This window comes from Manis pentadactyla, chromosome 12, assembly GCF_030020395.1.
Source record: "Manis pentadactyla isolate mManPen7 chromosome 12, mManPen7.hap1, whole genome shotgun sequence".
NCBI classification, from domain to species: Eukaryota; Metazoa; Chordata; class Mammalia; order Pholidota; family Manidae; genus Manis; species Manis pentadactyla.
This window is the reverse complement of record NC_080030.1, coordinates 93,272,204-93,292,364: the sequence shown is the minus strand read 5'-3', so window position 1 is coordinate 93,292,364 and position 20,161 is coordinate 93,272,204. Positions and strand designations below refer to the sequence as shown.

The following is a 20,161-nucleotide window of genomic DNA, read 5'->3' as shown; positions in this document are numbered from 1 at the left end:
CATCATTGTTAATGTTTTGCCATTCTTGCTTTAAGTCAAAGTATGTATTTTTGGAGGAGATAGCCTTTCATCAGTGGTGTTGGTAACTTGAAAAATGTCTGGGGCTTATCTTGAGGCAGATAGCAGGTATTCCCAAGTGAATGATGACTTATATCAAGAACTGAAATAATTAGAGATATTCCTTAGGCTTCTGAAACTCGTGGGATGGTTTTGACCACAGGTAACAGAACACCTACTAAAAGGGGCTCAAACAACAAATATATTAATTATAGTAGGCAAGAGAAATGAACCTACCACAACAGGCTTAGATTGATCAATATTCATTCATCCATCCCCTTTGGTTGAAGAGGGATTTCCGTGAGCACTTTGCCTACTTATTCCTGCTCCAAATCTGAACAAAATCTGGGTTCTTTGGGTTATAGATAAGGATAAGAGAGGGAGTGGCTCTTGGGTAGATGTCCTGGGGCATCTGCCATAGCTTCTCTTTCTGCTTTGGCTTTAGTTGGATGTATCATGATTTATTCAAGTGACTGTTGCCATTATGTTAGAGAAGAAAGCATAGTTGAAAAAATAGTTGATTTTTTTCTCCATATCTTTTAGACGAAAAGATTTATTCTCTATTGGGATATGTTCACTCTCTATTGGGATATGTCAGTGTGTTCAATTTAAATATAGGCAGATACAAGCTTACTTGCAAAAATAAAAAGTACTGTTACCCGGGAATATTCATGATCAATGTTTTTGGAAGCATATTGGAAATTTGGGAAAATTTAAAAAAATTAAAGCTAACTCACCTATCTTAGAAGTAGAAGTCCTTCTTGGTAAAGGGCTAATTAGGGGCACAGTATGACTCTTGTATGAAGAGTACACAGAATTTTATTCAGGTAAAAATCTTTTTCCTCCCATAGGCTGAATTCTTCTGTCAACTTTATAAACCAGAAATTGTGATCAATGAGCTAGATGTGCGGGTTGGTCGAGTGCAGCTTCTACGGAAACAAAGTGAGGCTGTCCATGTACAGAGGTAAACAGGGTTCTCAGCTGATCTGAAAACTGGGGTTGTTAGAACTTGATAGACTGTGATCTTTTTGGTAAGCAGCCATGTTTTCCCAAAGTATATTCTGTGAAACTAGATGTTAATAGGTGAAAGAGATGATGAGGGTTATTGGAGGAAGCTTGGCACTAGCAAAGGTGTACTTTGGTTTTATTCACTATGTAGTGTATTTAGCAAAGTGAGCTTCACTTGGAAGTCAGGCAAGGGCCTAACATCCATCTGTTAATTCCTTGAAGTCTGAAATTAATGTTAGATTCTGAGATCTAGGTACCATTTATTAAATACTTACTATTACTATATGCTTAACATTGTGCTAAATGCTTTGCATATGTTTTCTCATGTAGTAGGTAAAATAATCTCATGAATTCCATATTAGCATCCTAGGGCTGCCATAACAAATTACCTAAGTTAGGTGGCCTGAAACAACAGACTTTTTTCTCTCAGTTCTGGAGGTAAGAAGTCTGAAATTGAGGTGTTGGCAGGGCCATGCTCCCTCTGAAGGCTCTTCCTGCCTTTTCCTGCCTTCCAGTCGCTCCCAGCAATCTTTGATGTTCCTCGCCTTGTAGCTGTATATCTCTGATCTCTGTTTCCATTGACATAAAATCTTTCCTTTTGAGTTTGTGTTTCTAAATCTCTCTTTATTAGGACACTAGTCACTGGATTTAAGACCCATCCTTATTTAACTTTATTTTATCTGAATTTAACTTTATTATATCTGCAAAGATCCTCTCTCCTTCCTTTTTTAAATTGAAGTATTATTGATATATACAATCTAATACTGGTTTCAGGCATACAACACAGTGGTTTAACAGTTACCCATATAATTAAATCCTTACCTCCATTAGAGCAGTTACTATTTTGCAGGTAAGGTCACATTCACAGGTTCCGGGTGGACCTCAATTTTGGGGAAGACTATTTTAATACCCAAATTTTACAGGTGAGGAAACTGAGGTTAGGTAATTTGCCCAAGATTACATAGCTAGTACAGATGATGTCTTATCTTATTTCTGTTTTGAATCTCCAGAGCCTGGTAAAGTACCAGATGTGTAAAAATACTCAGTGGTTGTAGAATGAATGAATTCTGCAATTCATATGTTCGGAGGACATCTCTTACAGTATGAAGATTTAACTCTGAATCATCTTCTCAGTCCTTGTTTGTTCATGCTAAAAAATCTGGTTACTCCAAACAACACTGAGAGAGGCTTGCAGACTGCTTCACAACTGCTTATCTACTGTCCACTTCCCAGGGAGAAGCTCACGTTTGCGGCTACGAGGCCGTCCTCTGTCCTCCTTGAACAGCTTGCTGTGTGTGTCAGCAAAGGGGAGACTGTGTTGCTGGTGGGAGAGACCGGGACTGGCAAAACCTCTGCTGTCCAGTACTTGGCTCACATTACAGGTGACTCCTAGAGGGGAAGCTCCCTGCCCGTGGGCACTAAACAGTACACACTGGCTCCCTCTTAACATTTTTTTGAAAATAAGTCCAAAGAATACTAGAGTTTAAAAAGTGCCACCACTCTGCTTTCTCTGAAAATAAGCACTGGAAATTTTATTCTCGGAAATAATGTAATGTTTTCCCTTGGAAATAACCACTGTTAACAGATTGGTGTAAACATTTTTCAGTTCTAATCTACGGTCCACAAATGCATATACATACAGATTTGGTTTTATTTTGAAACAAATAGAATTATACTCTGTGTATTGCATTTAGTTAAGCATATTGGACACCTTTATGGACCGAACTGCTTCATTTTAATTCTAATGGCTAAATAATACTCCACACTGGACATTTATTTAGTTCTAATTTCTAGACGTGGACTTACTTTTGTTGTTTTCAGTTATCTGATGCTGCAGCAATACTACATAGCAAATCTTGTACATACCTCTCTGGGTTAGGTGAAAATTTTGAGTGTTTAAGATAGCTGAAGATAAAATGCAAGGCTGAGAGGAAATGCACATTTAAAGATATGCCCTGTGTGCATGTCCACACATCCTAAAGGATCACACTGAATGTTTTTAGCCTTTACATTTTTGGAATGACCTTTTGCCCTTGTCTTTTTAAAGGCCACCGTCTGAGGGTTGTCAATATGAATCAACAAAGTGACACTGCAGACTTGCTTGGAGGGTAAGTGTGGTGTTATGTTTTTCTTATTATTTTGTGTTCACTGCTAGAGGTAAGAAATAGTGATATCTTTTAAAGCTCAGAACTAGCTTTGGGAAAATGTTCGAAGACGTGCATCCCTACCCCCACCCCAGCACAGTATTTATTGAGGAGCTCTTGAGTGTGTAGATGCTTCTCTTCATTGTAAAGACAACTTGCGGTTCTTGCTGCCAAAGATCATACTGGAAGGGGGAGGGAAAAAGAGACGGGTATGTAGTCAGCTAATAATTGTGTACATAGTTGTTTCAAGCATGCGTTATAGAGGCATAGTTTCTGAGTTAGACTCTCCTGCAGTTCAATTAAAAGTAGCTCTGCTTGGTGAAGTGTTGCTCTTAGGACTCCACTGTGGTCATTAAAATGCTCTTCATTCCTGGGGTCGTTTTGAGTATGTTAGTTTCAGTAACAATTTTAGTTTTTGCTGAAGGCGGTAGAACTGCTGGGTACTTTTGTCATATCTTATGTTGAGTGATATTGGGGTCGCTTAAAAAATCGTTAAAGGCATAAAATAATAGAATTTATTTTTCTTTTTTGCTCTTAATGGCATCTGCTGGAAATGTGTTCATTTATCTCCCTTTTTAAGGGCCACATTATGCTGTAGCAATATTTTTATTTTTACTCTTTCCTGCCCTCATATCACTTCCTTCTTGGGGTAGAGTGTTGTTTTGGAATCCTGTATCCTTTGGTGTTTTTCCTTTTTCTTACCCTCCCAGTCCATTACTTATATTCTTTCTGCTCTATGCATATCATTAATTATATGCTTACTTAATGCTTTTAAATTTATATTCTGTCTTAAAATCCATTAGCTGAGTCTTACCTCTCTTTTTCTCTAATTCAACTGTCACTTTATTTTTTCCCCAGTGATCTGTCTGAATCATTTTGATTTACTTCTATTTAGTTAATTGACAGTCTCCCCATTACCTTGTTGAGGTATTTGGCAATGTGTTATTGGTAATGTAGGGAACTTTTTATTTAACTAGGCATGTCTACACTACTTTGTATTTCTTTCTGTTCTGTATCTTTTTATGTTTTCTGTATTATCCTGTTAACTGTTCCTAACACCAGTGGCATTAATTTTACTAATTGAACATGGAGTGGGTCTGTGTCTTCTAATCATTTGTAGGATCATGTCAGCCACTGCAAGTAGTTTTAAATGTAGTGAGTACACAGGAATGCCTGTGTGCCCTGATACAATTGATAATGCAAAAAGGTCAGAATCTGAATATGAGAACTGGAATTTTGTCTTGGTGTCAAGCTTGGTGAAAAGAATATCTATTTTTTTCCTTTTTAGTTGTTTAACATCAGTTATCAAGAGAGCATTTACATATGCTTCAATTTTTGTATAGTTGGAAGTATGCCCTGTTTTCTATACTTCTCTGACATGACCTCCTTCCTTTAGCTCTGCTGCTGAGCTCCAGCCACACTGTCCTCCGTATTGCACCTCCCTGCTTGCTGTCCCCCCTCTGTGGCATCCCCTGCCACCCAGACACAAGTGGTGTAGTTTCCTTCACTGCTTGATTTAGGTCTCCTTCAAATTTCCACCTTCAACAAAGCCTTTTCTAGAATATCTAAGTTACCAGTACCTCCTTCACCCATTTGCCTTTTACTTATTTGGATTCAGAGTATTAACTACCATTTGATATTTATAGTAGATGTATTTCTTTATTGTCTCTTAAGAAAGAGCAGTTTACTCAGTGCCAAACACCTAACAATGCTCAGTAAATTCTTGTTGAATAAATGGAGTAAATATCTGTGCTAATGTGCTAATACTTACTAGTAAGAGAAAAGGAGTTTGTAGTTCTCTTATTTTTTCTCTCTGGAATCTCAGTATAGATGCTCAAGGCCCTGGTTTTTACTCATCTCATTGTTCCTCCCCCACACGCCATGAGTAAATAGCATCCCTGAGTTTTCTAATTGTGCCTGACTTTTCTGAAACATATTTTGGTATCATTTCAGTTCTCAAATTCTTTTTCTTAGAAATAAAATTTCTGTCATTGTCCTTAAATTGTAGTGTTTAGTATTTTAGGCTACAGAAAGCTGTATACTTGAGATTCCCCAGGAACAGTCAGTGCTGCTAGGGCAACTTACTTTTAGCTTGAGCAGTTTTTTGACCCTTTGCTTTATCAACCTCCATCCCCTGAATATTAAATACATTAATTTAAATGAATTAATATCCTAACTCCCCAGCCAGCTAAATCAAATGCTAAAGAGTAAGAGAGAACCTGAGTACTAAGAAATAAAAAGTTGAGCTTTGGGGTGGGGTACAAGGCCGAGGAGGCGGGGTGGCAGTGTCACAAGCTGTGGTATGTCTAAGAATTTTTTGCCGTACTCTCCAACCCAGTTGGTGTCTCTTTGAGAGCAATCCTCTCCCTCTCAACTGAGAAGACAGAGCTGAGTTCACCTTTCTTAAGTAGATCAATTTTAAATGTTGTTATATTTTTCTTATATCTTGAAAACGTTTAGGTCAATCTCAATAAAATATGGTTTATCATTAAGTTGCATATATCATGTTCCTTTAAACATGTTAGTAAAGTAAATGTCATGCCTTTCACTGCCCAGCTAGGAATTTTTTCATAATATTGTTAATCTGATACTAGTTTTTACCTTCAGTAAAAGGCCCTTAAAACACTTGGAGTGGAGGAAAGATTACAGCTTAAAACTTTAACACAGGTTTTTAGAGTATTTTGGGATTATTTTTGAATTTGATGAAATTTAGACCTATTCCTGTTTTCTAAGGTATACTTGCTAATTTCTGTTAGCTTCAGAAGTCTGTGAGTCACATTTACCTTTTGTTTCAGTTACAAACCAGTGGACCATAAGCTTATTTGGCTACCCTTACGGGAGGCATTTGAGGAACTCTTTGCCCAGACATTTTCCAAGAAGCAAAACTTTACGTTCCTAGGGCACATTCAGACCTGTTACAGGCAGAAACGGTGGCACGATCTCCTCAGACTAATGCAGCATGTGTACAAGTCGGCTGTCAACAAGGATGGAAAAGAGAGTGAAGCTGGTAAGAATGCAACCCAGATTGCTAGTGGGAGGGCATGAGGCTAGGGCTCAAGGAGCAGAATTAGGAAAAGAGTTTGGGTGAAGAATGAAGCAGTACAAAGTGGAGCTTTCTAAGACTTGGGGCAAAGGTGATGAATACGAAAGTATTGCTGTCTTGCCAATGGGTTCAGTCCCAGGCAAGTTCACTCTGGATTCAATGTGACCAAAGAAATGACAGTAGAACATTCTTGGGGTGAAAGGGTTATACCCAGCTTTATTTGCATGGTAGCAGGTCAGTCACTAGAATCCCATTTATTCAGAGTGAGTCTGCATGCAGCAAGCTGGTCTCTGCCTCTGGGCCTCTCTGCCCGCACAGCCATCCCCTGAGCCTTTCTGCCCGCACAGCCATCCTCTGGGCCTCTGTCCTCAGCACTGCCCCTACTCCAGCCTCTGCTCTGCTCTCCTGAGCCTTGCAGCCATGCCACCATGTCACCTAGAGCACTGGGCAGGGCTCTTTATAGAGAATCAATAATGACATATTGCCCACATGTGTGTAATGAGCTAGCCAACACTGGCCAGGTGAGAAACCTGGCCACAGGAACCTTCGTTTTATCCACAGCTGCTATTCCTGTGACTCTAGGCATGATTTACATAAAAACAGGTGATTGGTAATATTGATGTACAAGTACCACTTTGTGGTCAGTAAAAGTCGCATTTCCTTAGAAAAAGAGGTAATTTCCGTAACTGGATTCCACAGCCAAGGGGCCTTTGGTAGCTTCTTTATCTTATCTGTAAAATGGGAATAAGAGGAGCTACTTCAAAGGGTTGTTTGTGGGAGAAATGAGTCCAGTTATACATAGGCATATAACTGAACTGATTAATCTAGGGGCTGACACATAGTTAGTTTCATGCCAGTGGAGCTATTTTTTACACTTTTGTCTAAGGTGTTTGATTTTTGTGTGAGTTTTCTTAACTATGTTTTTTGTATATTTAGTTATATTTGTTACAACTCGAAAATGTGTGTTGAATTCCTGTCTTTATTTTTTTCTAGGGTTAGTCCTAAACAAGAAATGGGAAGCATTTGGTCTTAGACTAAGCCATGCCCAACAACAGATGAAAAAGACTGAAAATGCCCTATTGTTTGCATTTGTAGAGGTATTTTGCCTTAGTTATTTAGATTAAGGGAATGTTGATTTGATGCAAAATAGAAGTTTTAGGCAGGCTCCTGTTTTGTATTCTCTTCATGTTGATATTTTTAGTGCTTGCTGTTTAAAATTTAATATACACCTAATGAAATAAATAGTACTGGGGGGAAGATTTTGAAAAATATCCTTTATGGAAATTAAAAGGTCTTGACCAGAGCATCATTATTATTTTTGAAGTTGCAGTTGATGACAGCTAGTGAACTCTTTATGTTTTGTAGCTCTGTGTGTGTGTGTGTGTGTGTGTGTGTGTGTGTGAGAGAGAGAGAGAGAGAGAGAGAGAGAGAGAGAGAGAGAGAGAGAGAGAGAGGAGAGGGAGGGAGGGAGGGAGGGGGAGAGGGGGGAGGGAGAGAGAGAGAGAAGGTGGAAAGGATGGAGATTTGGCTCCATCCACTTTAGGCCCCATTTTTTATTCTAGCGAATGGGTAGCTCCACTGTTTACTGTGACCCTGTTGGAAGGATCAACTTAATGAAATGCTAATGACTTAAGCTTTCTTAATTTTTAAAAATTATTTCTGTGACCCTCTGGACCACACCCTTAAGGAGGTAGGAATCTTGCGATGGTGTTTGGTAAGAGATGAGGTCACTGAACCATGTGTCGGTCATTGTGGGAAATTTGGTCATCAGTGCTTAATCTTAATATGATTATTTCTAAAATAACCAGTTAAAATGTCAAAATAAGGTTTATACCTATTTCATGACTTGGCATTACACTGAGTTTAGTGCATTTGTTCTTTTGTCTTTTCAGTTAAATTTGTAGAAAATTCTTTGTTAGGATCATCATCATGAAAAGAGAAAAAGGAAGTTTAATAATTATAAGACAGTTTTTTTTTTGAGTGGATTGTAAGATTTCATTTTCATTGTTCTTGGAAGCATAACTCGAAGAGATAAACTTAGTAGAGATGAGTGAAAAATTCATTTTGATAATCTTCAGCTCTGAAAGGCTATGTATTAAAACTAGTATATACTCTTGATTTAGTCATATATCTGATCTTGGCACACTCACAACCTGACCCTATATTAATTTTGAGTGCTTTTTAATTACCATTTGGGTACATTTAAACATTTGGATATATTGTAAGATAACATTTACCTCACCATCTATGTAATGAGATGATTTAGTTTATTGCATCTCACTATTAAGTTCAAAGATTTTCTCTTGACCCTTTGGAACATTTTAAACAGTTAACTTGGCCTTAACTCTGGCACCCAGCTGGGGCCTTTGGTGTTTAAGGTGTAAGCTCTGTTAGTAGGAGAGGTTTGCCGTTGTTTTTGTTTCTAACCCTGCTTACATAACTGCTCCTTGTGACACTGTCTTTATTTGAAATGGATCTTAGCATTTTACTTGGTCTTCTTCTAGGGTACTTTAGCTCAGGCTGTCAAGAAAGGAGAGTGGATCTTGTTGGATGAGATTAATCTGGCAGCTCCAGAAACATTAGAATGTCTGAGTGGTTTACTTGAAGGCTCCTCTGGATCCCTGGTATTGCTAGATCGAGGAGACACAGGTAACATTTGACCCCCTTGGGGTTTGACTTGGTGCCAGGCCTTTTGGCCTCTTTAGAGTAAGATTCTTTGGGTGAGATGGATTACATGGGTTTCCCGCTGGGGTTAGTTCATTCCATAGATACTAATTGTTTTTCAAAGTCTTTTTGTTAGGTGGTATGGTAAATGCAAAAAATAAAATTATTTGTCAGAGTATTTGGGTAGTAGGTAATAATAGATATGCATGCTCAGTGACAAAATATATGCTGTAAGTAGATAATAAAGCATGAGTAATAGTGAACAATCACACAATAAAAGACAGTGGAATGGCAGCATAAGATTAAACTGTATACACAGGTCTGGAAATTGATTTCATGGGGTTTCAGAAAAGGCAAGGATGGCGTGAGTAGCCAGCACCAACCTTGCTGAGCCTGAGTTTGGTGCCCTGGGTTCTTTGGATTTAGATAGTCTTCCCCTGGGGACCTGTCGCTGATCACTTGATTGTTACAAGTTGTTGGTAATTTATAATTTTTTCTTAACAGAACCACTGGTTCGTCATCCTGACTTCCATTTGTTTGCCTGTATGAATCCAGCAACTGATGTGGGCAAAAGAAATCTCCCACCAGGAATAAGAAACAGGTGAGGGGCTATGCCTGGTTCTTGGAGACTTTATAAAAAGTTCTCTTTTTTATTGATTGGTAGTATTAACATAACCAGCCTTATAACAGTGCTTGCAATTTCTTGACCTCTGATAGAGGAATCTTTCTTGTCATATTCCTACTTTCTGTAGCTGGTAGAAGTAAGAAAAACTCCAGAACACTGCAGAATTTTTTCCTTTGCGTTATTAGTATGACACTTAATGCCTCATGGATACTGTTGAAAACAAATGTCTTTCTTCCTTCAAATAGCCTTGTAGCTATTGGAAGAACATCACATAAGGATATAACAGTGTAAGTGCATTTTAGAAAGAGTTCTCATGGATAAAGCTAATGATTTGTAGAAAGCCTTTAAAAATTTTTTTGTTGTTAGCTGTGGCTTACATGAACAAGGTTCTTAGTTGTTGGTGTTTTATGTATGTAGCATTTGGGAAAAGATAATTGACCTTACTTATTTTTGGTAACCCGTTGTTGAGTTTGATTTTCATATAGTGTTAAAATTTTATTAGATCCTCTCCCCCATTATAAAAGTAATGTAAAGTTCTTAGGAAAATTTTATGAACTGTGAGTATGTATTTGTCTTTGCTCCAAGTACTTGATGGTAACTACTTGCATGCATTTTTTTGTTACATGTAGTTATGGCCAAAAACATCTTCTGAAAATTAGGATAAATAAGTCTTATTTTTGTAACTGTTTCTTTGCAAGCACTATACATAGAGGACTTCATTTCATGGAAGCAGTAGTGGTAGGTTTTTGGTGACACATACATTATCTGTTATTATGACCAATATGTATCTCATTTTGAAAGACTTGTATTTTATACTACAAGGAGTTAAAATTTGAGTTTACATAACTTCTTCTGTTTGATATTTTTTTAATTGTCAGAGTAGCTATATTATTTTCATAAAAAGTGATTATGTAATAATGATTGTCTTATAGGTTCACAGAACTTTATGTAGAAGAACTGGAAAGTAAAGAAGACTTACAGATTCTTATGGTGGATTATCTGAAAGGATTGAGTGTGAACAAGAGTGTAGTGCAAGGAATCATCAAGTAGGTTCTCTTTATAAACTTCTCTGAACATAAAAAGATGCACCTCATGTGTATATATTTTTTTCTTGTTATTTCTAACTAGGGAAGACTGATGGAAGGAGTATTATTTAGATTTCTATTTTAAAGTTGGAACCACATGAGCTGCCTTGTATTTTCCTAAGGAAACTACATAGAAAGCTTATGAATCACTGCCTATGAAAGAATATGTAAACAATTAGTAATTCTCTCCTGATTACTCTGTTGTCACAGCTAAGATTTTTAATCCCTGGAGGACATGTGAATGTCTTTTATTTTGATCTATCTTGATGAAATCTTACTTTTTGCAATTTACATACTAGCTATGTGGGATATTGGGGGGAAATGTTGATACTGATTGAGTCAGGTTTGGAATTATAGGGGCTTAGCTGAATAAAATATAGAGTGATTATATGTGTTGGTGCCTTAATTTGAGTCTCTTTCCTCTGTTCTTTTGTATGCTGTGTGGAAAGGGTGTAATCTTTTGTGTCAGACAATCTAAATTCTAGTAGTGGCTCTGTCGAAATTAGTTTTGGCACATCATTTAGTTGATTTTCTTTGTCTTCTAGAAGGAAGTAAACAAAGTGTAAGTGGTTTGAAATAGGATCATATTAGTGTTTTGCTTTGCATTTTATGGTTCCTTATTTTTTATGCAAGTGCTTATTGAGTTGCCCAGGTGCTAGGGATATAGCTGTAAATACAAGAGGAGATCCTGGTTTTCCTCATGGAGCTTTAATTCTAGAGGTAAAGATAACCAGTAAATAAGGAGATATGTACTATAATATTAGGTTGTGATAAGTGAAGAAAAATAACATAAAGCAAAATGGGGGTTAGAAAATAAAGTTTGGAGCCCTGTTTTAAATAGATTAGTCAAAGAGGCAAAAATCCTTTGGAATGTTTCACCATACCACATCCGAAAATTGGAATACTTTTTGGTAGCCAAGAGTATTTGGACAAAAGTATAAACATATGTAGTTAAACTTCATAAAGCTGTAGATAAAACAACACAGCCAGGTAAAGTAGAGGCTTTTGTAAATGCTGATTGTACAAGTAATGCATGTTCCATGTATAAAAACCACTTCTGGAATGTAGATTCTTTCTACAAAAGAATGAATGCTAGATTGCAAAGAGGCATGTGAAATCCCACTTGGGCAAGAACTTGGATTTTATCCATAACACATATTTTGTTAACACTTGATCTTGTGGTAGGTGATCATGAATTTCATGAATTTTTAAATTTCCTGCACTTCATGTTTCAGTCTGAAACTTCTTCCATCTTGTCATCTTCTGGACTTCTAAAGTGTTTGGTAATGATAATAGTAATGGTTGCTGTATCTTCATGCTTTTTAACATTTTGCTATTACTGATTATAGCCATATCCATACCCTTTCAAAACACCATGACTTTTGTTTGCCATGTTCTTACCCACCACCGCTATAGGTTACAGAGGGACTTGATTTGCCCATCATATTCGAGCTGACTCTGAAGCACTGTTTGGACTCAGTATATTCTTTCTAAGGGCCTCTCATTCAGCATCTTGTTAAGAATCAGAAGTTTCTCTCCTCTCTTCTCTTTCTATCTTAAAGGAAATTGATAGATCTTCATTGTATTATTTTGAGAGAGAGCCCCTGAATGTGTGAAAAATAGACTTAAAACAATGTCAGAGATTTTGATGTGTGCTCTAGGAGCTTATGTGTATGGTTGGTCATCTTCTCTATTAAATGGCTTTTAGACCCTCTGTAGAGAAGTAGGAACAAGAGTAAAATAGTGTATACTTATTCGTTAGGAAAATCGCCTAAACTGCCTTCACTTTGTAGCTTCTACACAGCTGTGCGGAAAGACTCTGGGACAAAATTGGTGGATGGAACTGGCCATAGACCTCATTACAGCCTTCGGACTCTCTGCAGGGCCCTGCGATTTGCAGCATCTAATCCGTGCAGCAACATCCAGCGCTCACTCTATGAGGTCTTCTAAAGTCTATGTTTGGCTAGGGGGTTGGGTGGATGGGCTCCCCGTAGAAGAGAGGGTGGTAACACATTTGCCAGCTGTGCCAGTTTCCTGTTCTGTCTGGTTAGTCCAGAACATTTTATACCAGAGAAACCCTAACCATTTGCTACCACTATACCACATATTAAAGTGATATGATGATGTTCTGGTAATCAGCACCACCCACACAGTTGAATTTTGTTCCTGAAAAAAAAAAAAAAGCCTTTTATTACAGAAGGATAATTAGTGTTATTCATATTTGTGGCATTTTTGTTTTTTTTTCCTAGGGCTTTTGTTTGGGTTTCTTAACACAGCTTGACAGGGCATCACACCCAATAGTTCAGAAGCTCATTTGTCAACACATTGTCTCTGGCAATGTTAAAAGTCTGCTGAAGCAGGTATGTTCTTTTTTGATTTTTGGCTTGTTTAACATAAATGAAAGGCTGAATTACTGTATTTTTGGGTGTTGGGTTTTTTACAGAACTTGGTTCTGATTATAAAAGTAAACTGTTCTAAAAAAATTATAAGTGTTGGACAGTGTTTCTCATTTGAAAATTTCCACTAATCCTACTCTCTGGGGATTTTAACCCTGTATAGATAGTCTTTTCCATCTAAGTTATATATATGTGTTTTATTTTCTTATATGTTTAAATTCTGATATTTGTGTCTGTGTGTGAAGATTTGTCAAGGTAAATTCTAATACACATCTAATGTTATAAACAGGGCTATCTCATAAGAAGTTTCCTTTCTGTAGTTTCCTTTTTAGCCTGACTATATCCTGAACAGAGATTGCTGTGATATGCTTTCTAGTGGTTACATAACATTTCACTGGATGCTTTTACCATAATTTATGTACACACTTCATGTCCAGTTGATAATTGGACTTATTATATTCAGCCATTTCAGTTTGATAGAGGAAATTACAGAATAGCATGTGTGTGTGGAAAATGGAAGTTATCACGGCCAGGATCCTCACCTGGCCCTAAGGTACTTAACCACTATGCATGTGCAATGCTCACAGGCTCTGCTTGCACATATGTGGGCAATGACTTGTTATTGACTCTATAAAGAACTCCATCCAGTGCTTGGGGCTGCGGGGCTGCAGGAGAGCAGAGGCTGGAGTGGTGGCAGCTCCCAAGAACAGAGGCAGAGAGGCCTGGGGGCAGAGACTGGCTTGCTGCATGCAGACTTGCCCTGAGGAGTGGGATTCTAGTGCTCTACTTGCCACCATGAGAGTAGAGCTTGGTACAAACCCTTCTCCACACTACGTTCTGTTGTTGTGATTAGGTCTCACCAAACCCAGAGTGAACTTGGCAGGGACTAAATCCCACCCCAAGACACTGGGAGTGAAAGAGTCTGAGAAACTGGCTCACCAAACTGGCTTGTTTTTAAGTGAATTGCTTGTTCTTTAGGAAGAGTGACTAGAACTTGCAGGTACTTTGGATCAGTGTGTTTTCCTTTTTAAAATGTATCAACACATGAATATGTATTTTTGGTACACTGTAAAACATTGAGAAAAGACTCAAACTGCATTTGATTATCCTAATAATTCTTCTCCACTTGTTCATTTTGTGTGTGTGTTGCTCATGGTGTTATACATGATGGAGACTGACAATGCTTTTGTCCCTACTGTTTCTCAACTCAGCTGAGGAACTATTAGAGGTGGTGCCTAGAATTGTAGTTTCAAGTCAGAGGACAAGGTATTCTAGAAGAGCGGTTTTCCAAAGCTATAGATCTGACCACTGTTTGACCATTTTTTATTATAAATTTGGCAATTTTGTATAAATCAACTTAATTGCCACTGTATCTTAATAGATTAGTTTCTTTGGAGAGTCGCTTTTATTTTTAATGTCTTCTAAGGGATCCAGAATGTAGTAATGCAAAGCCCCACTCCCTCAGTAAAATATTGGTCCTGTTTTTGGGAATGTGATTTATGTGAAATACATGGTTTTGACCAAAATACTTCCAGAGTGGAAATTGCGGTTGGTGAGAGAACTGAATCATAAACTGTCAGAGAAATGATTTAGATTAATGTTTTCTTCCCAAACCCATGTACCCGCATGTGAATTTTAAAATCCATACATGTCATTTTGTTCTCATTTCTCAAAGTAATTTTATTTGCATATTTCACTGATGGGTTTTGTTGTTGAAAAGCATCCAGAACAAGGCAGCGTTCTTGGTGGCCACCTCTTTTCCTACTTGACACCCCTCTCTGAAAGAATGCTGTGATTGTCATCTGACTGTGGGTTGTTTTTCTAATTTTTGTCTTTTTCAGCCTATTCCAGAACCTAAAGGAGGTCGACTTATCCAGGTTGAAGGCTACTGGATTTCAGTGGGAGATAAGGAACCGACAATAGACGAGGCATACATCCTTACATCTTCCGTCAAGCTGAACCTGAGAGACATAGTCCGAGTGGTCTCTGCTGGGTGTGTAGACCTTGTCTCTTGCTCAGGGCACTGATGACATTCTAGTCTTACTTCCTTAGGTTTCATTGCTTTATTGTTATTCATTGGCTAGGTTAATAATTGCTTTCTAAAATCAGTACCGTCACTTTCCTCTTGGCCCGAAGCATTGTTTCTAGTTATACCTTTCGTTGAAGTGATACAGATGCAGCTTGTTTTGCTTTTCAGGATTTTGCTGGTGAATACTCACTCATTATTTGTTAAATGTCCCACTTACTGTTGCTCACAAGAAGTGCCTGAGAGTTTGGAATTGCTTTCCTCAGTATTTTCTGAGGAACTCTTCTGTGCTTTAAGAAACATTCCATTAGTAGTGCCATAGGTATATAAAAATATATACACTTTTTTTTTATGGTGATGTTAAATGATATAGTCATTGTTTTTTAAAACTACTTGAATTAACTGGTTTCTGTTTTTCTTCTAAAATTTCTGTTTTGGCTGATCTTTTAAAGAACCTATCCAGTGCTGATTCAGGGAGAGACATCAGTTGGTAAAACCAGCCTGATCTGGTGGCTGGCTGCAGCTACTGGTAACCACTGTGTGCGTATTAACAATCACGAACACACGGATATTCAGGAGTACATTGGTTGCTACACATCCGATTCCTCAGGGAAGCTTGTGTTTAAAGAAGGTAGGCTGGTCATTCTGTTCCACGGGTGTACGCGTTCATTTTTTTAGGCCCATTTCCCCAAGGAATCAGTTGAGGCACGTGGACCTCTGCCATTGTAGTTGGTTTTTCTTTCTCTATGAGCTACTTGGTGCTTAAAGGGTAACGATTAAGGGTCCAGGTTCCTTTGGGCCCCACTAGTCTTGTCAGCCTGTGCACAGGACTAGGGCCAAGTTTTGAAGAGTACAGTGGAATTTTCTAGAGATTCAGAAGGATGGTGTGAATGTTGAATAGAAGGGAAGCTGAGAATTGATATGAGACTCTGGTAATTTAAATGAAATTAGACTACAGGAGAAGAAAGCAAGTTGGAAATATGGTATTTATCAGCCTTGGCTTCCCTTCTGCAAAATAAAAAGAGGTTGTGTTAATTGAAGATTGTGCTTTTTGAATATTCAGCATCACAAGTTATTTTGGGGCATGAGTAACTGTAGCAAATCATTTGCTTTGAAATTTAATGATCATCTAGGATTTGTTGATTTGTATATAACATTTTTAAAAACTTTGGGCTAATTTATGCACTAATTCTGTTTATTTCCTTCAAGGTGTTCTTATTGATGCTATGAGAAAGGGCTACTGGATTATTTTAGATGAATTAAATTTAGCCCCTACAGATGTGCTCGAGGCCCTGAACAGACTATTGGATGATAACCGTGAATTGCTTATAACAGAAACACAAGAAGTTGTTAAAGCACACCCTCGCTTCATGCTTTTTGCTACTCAAAATCCCCCAGGACTGTATGGCGGCAGAAAGGTGTGTTGCATTTGTCCCCTTACTCCCATTTGTTACTGCAACAAGTAGTAGATCTTTTTTGAAGTAAGACTGAGGTGTGTTTGCATCTTTTGAAGGGTTTTTCTTTTTGTGGTGAATAACAGATTTTGGAATTAGGGAAATACATGAAAAGGCTCCTTTTGTCATGTTTTTTTCTGTGTGTTTCCTAGGTGCTCTCCAGAGCCTTCAGGAATCGGTTTGTGGAATTGCACTTTGATGAATTGCCTAGCTCTGAGTTGGAAACGATCTTGCACAAGCGGTGTAGTTTGCCACCCTCCTATTGCAGCAAGTTAGTTAAAGTCATGGTGGACCTTCAGGTAGTTCAGCTCTCCATCACTTAATTTAGTTACAAATGGAATGTGTTGATTAGATTTGGTGATCAAAAAAATTGACAGCTTCCTTGGGTAGAAATCGTCCATCCATTTATTATTTTTCTCAGAGTAGGGATCTTACCTTTAAAACATTGTAGATTACATTGGGACGTTTTGTTTAGGTTGGAATTTGGCATTGACAAACTGCAATTTTTGTTTCTTAAATGAGTACAGTCCTTGAATGGGCATAACTAAGGAGACCTTTTTTAGTTTAGCTCTCTTATCAACCCTGTAAAGTTAGGTTTTTTTTTATATCATTAATTTTATAGGATTAAAAATGTTCTTTATCAGAATTATACACTGTTAAATTACTTTCTAGGAGTCTAATAATAACACTACTATAGTAGTCCCCATTATTGGATTAATTTTTCTGAGTGTTTGCCACCATTTGTATTATTATATATATATATTCATAATTTTTTCTATATGGCATATGAGATGTAAATCCATTGTTTATCCTTGCTTATACATGGATTTGAACATTTTTCTTCAAATGATTACAGTCCATTTATATATTTTTAAAAATTAATCTTGGTGGAATGAATCATTTTTATGGGAGCTTAAAATTTATTAGGAATTTTATATACATTGTATTTTATGCTTGCCATTGCCCTTTTTCATTTGTGTTGATACTTTAATAGTCCTATCGCAGAAGTTCTTCAGTGTTTGCTGGAAAGCAGGGCTTCATCACCCTTCGTGATCTGTTTCGATGGGCTGAAAGGTACAGATTGGCTGAACAGACTGAGAAGGAGTATGACTGGCTACAGCATTTAGCCAATGATGGTATGCTTTCAGTCAAATGCTCTCTCAACTGTGATGTTTTGTCAAATACGAAACTTTTTTGTTAAAAAAAATGTTGCCCAAATTGTGGTCAGTATATACGTTTTACTATGTATTACAGAAATAGAGCCTTTCTCCATCAGGTCCCAACCACCTTTTCAAGGGATCCTATTTCTGTAGGTTTCTGTGTTAATGTTTCTTGCTAAGATTTTCTCACTCTGCTACAGGAAACCACAGGTGTCAGGACATGGCACAGTGCCTTTAGGAGTTTAAGCATGTGGTTGGTGGTGTCTTGGGAACTATTCATCTGCAGTGTCGGTGACCGTGAATGATCATACTTGTGCCTTAGAGACATGCAGAAAACTGATAGATAGTATCAGAGTTCCAAGAGAAGGCGGTTAGGTCATCTGAGACCCAGGATTGGTCATTTTGGTTTAATCCATGGAAAGAATTTATGTGTTCCTTTCCATGATAGGATAGGAAGCATTTCAGAATCTTTTGATTTGAAAAGTGCTGATGAGTCTTTAATGGGGTGGTTAATAAGCAAAGAGTAAATAAAACTACCCATGAGAGTTGTGTTTTTCCCTTTACTGGTAAAGAATAGATAAGAGGGAAGCACACGCTTTTCTAGAAACTTTTTTACCAAGATATAACATCCAGTCCAGTGGGTGGGGGTGCTCTGTTATTTATATACAGCTCAATATATGTTCACATGTGTATGTACCCATGTAAGTCATCACTTAGCCCAATATTTAGAGTATTTCCAGCACCTCAGAATATTACTTCATGGCTCTTGCCAGTTTTCATTCTCCTGGAGATAATCACTGCTCTGACATCTGTCACTGCTGATAGATTTTTGCCTGTTGATTCATCTAAATAGAATGCAGTCTGTACTCTTGGGGTCTGGCTTCTTTTCACTCAACCTGATGTTAGATTCAGCCATGCTGTTATGTGTATCGGGACTTCATTCTTCTTTTATTTATTTTTTATTTTACTGTGTTGTAACTCATTGTATGGGGATACTCTAATATGTTTATCTGTTCTCTTGTTGGGGGACATTTGGATCATTTCCACTTTTTAGCTAGTATGACTGAAGCTGCTTTGAGCATTCATGTGTATATCTTTTGGTGCATATGTGTGTTCGTTTGTGTTTGGGTCTACCTAGAAGTTAGATTGCTGGGGCACAGGGCAGGCATATGGTTAGTTGTAGTAGGTACTTCCAGTTTTTCCAAAGTAGTTCTTCAGATTTCCTCTCTGTTAATAGTTAGTGAGAGTTGCTATTGCTCCATATTCTCAACAATCCTTGGTATTGCCACTAGACACTTGACAGTTCCTCATTTTTCTTTTTTTCAAGGTTTTATGCTTCTGGCAGGCCGAGTCAGAAAGCAGGAGGAGGTTAATGTGATTCAAGAAGTCCTTGAAAAGCATTTCAAGAAAAAACTGTGTCCTCAATCCCTCTTCTCCAAAGAAAATGTTCTAAAATTGCTGGGTGAGTGGGCCACAGTACCCAGAGGGGATGAATTGAGTTGTACTCATATTAGAACCTAAATATTATTCTACTTTTGATAGGTAAACTCTCTAGTCAGATATCCACATTGGAGTCTAAGTTCAAACACATCGTGTGGACCAAGGACATGCAGAGACTGGTGATGCTGGTGGGAAGGGCGCTGGAATTTCGTGAACCAGTGCTGCTGGTTGGAGATACTGGGTAAAGTTCTGTGACTTATTATGAGGGTCTAGTTCAGTTCCATAGGGTTACTTGAGTTCTCTCTAAAGGACTCATCAGGAAAGCAGTCCTCATTTTTTTCTTTTTCCTTTCTTCCCTTCCTCTTTTTTTTTAAGACCCTAGGGTTCTATTGTTTCCTCTACTTCCAAACCTTTGTGATGGAAAAGAATAATTTCTTGGTATTATTATCACCAGGGCTGTATTTTCCTATTTAATGCTTTTAAACAGGGGCATTCATCCTATAGATGTGTAGAAGTGAGCAGCAGAAGAGCTAGTGTCTCTTGGAAGTCTATAAAGGTTGAGTTTCTTTCCCATCCCTTGGTGGTGGTTGGTAGAAGTAGAAAAGGATGGAATTCATGCAATATATGCCATTCTGGATGAGGAACTTGGTAGGGGGCTGTTGTTTTGAGGAAGGGAGCCCTGAGCCGGGAGTACAGAGGTCCTGTGTTGGCCATCAGAGTCTGCTGCTACAGTGACCCTTTTTGCTACAGTTTGTTGCTGTGTATTTAGAGTTCATGCTCCTTGTTAATCTGGTGTGTATCATTCACAGGTGTGGGAAAACTACTATCTGTCAAGTGTTTGCAGATTTGGCAAATCAGAAATTATACTCTATCAACTGCCACTTACACATGGAGACATCAGACTTCCTGGGGGGACTGCGGCCTGTGAGACAGAAGACAAAGGACAAGGTTTGTCCAGTAGCAAATGAATATATGTGTTCATTCATTTGAAGCTGATTCTGTGCATGAGTCCACTGTGAGATTTTGTTCATGGTGGTGTTTTGATTCTGGGTTTGACAC

At 37.9% G+C, this 20,161-nt stretch overlaps 1 protein-coding gene across 3 annotated transcripts in view; it reads left to right on the top strand.

Moving 5' to 3' along the window:
- The window catches only part of MDN1 (midasin AAA ATPase 1), a 180,192-nt gene that overhangs the window by 62,723 nt on the left and 97,308 nt on the right, over positions 1–20,161 (top strand). For all 3 annotated transcript variants that reach the window (XM_036882440.2, XM_036882434.2, XM_036882449.2), the window contains exons 13-30: positions 909–1,021; positions 2,299–2,447; positions 3,113–3,173; positions 6,005–6,216; positions 7,246–7,349; positions 8,757–8,901; positions 9,421–9,517; positions 10,474–10,587; positions 12,420–12,567; positions 12,876–12,986; positions 14,864–15,015; positions 15,501–15,679; positions 16,258–16,466; positions 16,655–16,801; positions 17,497–17,638; positions 18,990–19,124; positions 19,205–19,343; positions 19,912–20,050. In XM_036882440.2, coding sequence (XP_036738335.2) covers positions 909–1,021; positions 2,299–2,447; positions 3,113–3,173; positions 6,005–6,216; positions 7,246–7,349; positions 8,757–8,901; positions 9,421–9,517; positions 10,474–10,587; positions 12,420–12,567; positions 12,876–12,986; positions 14,864–15,015; positions 15,501–15,679; positions 16,258–16,466; positions 16,655–16,801; positions 17,497–17,638; positions 18,990–19,124; positions 19,205–19,343; positions 19,912–20,050 — 2,496 coding nt within the window. The remainder of the gene's footprint in view (positions 1–908; positions 1,022–2,298; positions 2,448–3,112; positions 3,174–6,004; positions 6,217–7,245; positions 7,350–8,756; positions 8,902–9,420; positions 9,518–10,473; positions 10,588–12,419; positions 12,568–12,875; positions 12,987–14,863; positions 15,016–15,500; positions 15,680–16,257; positions 16,467–16,654; positions 16,802–17,496; positions 17,639–18,989; positions 19,125–19,204; positions 19,344–19,911; positions 20,051–20,161) is intronic.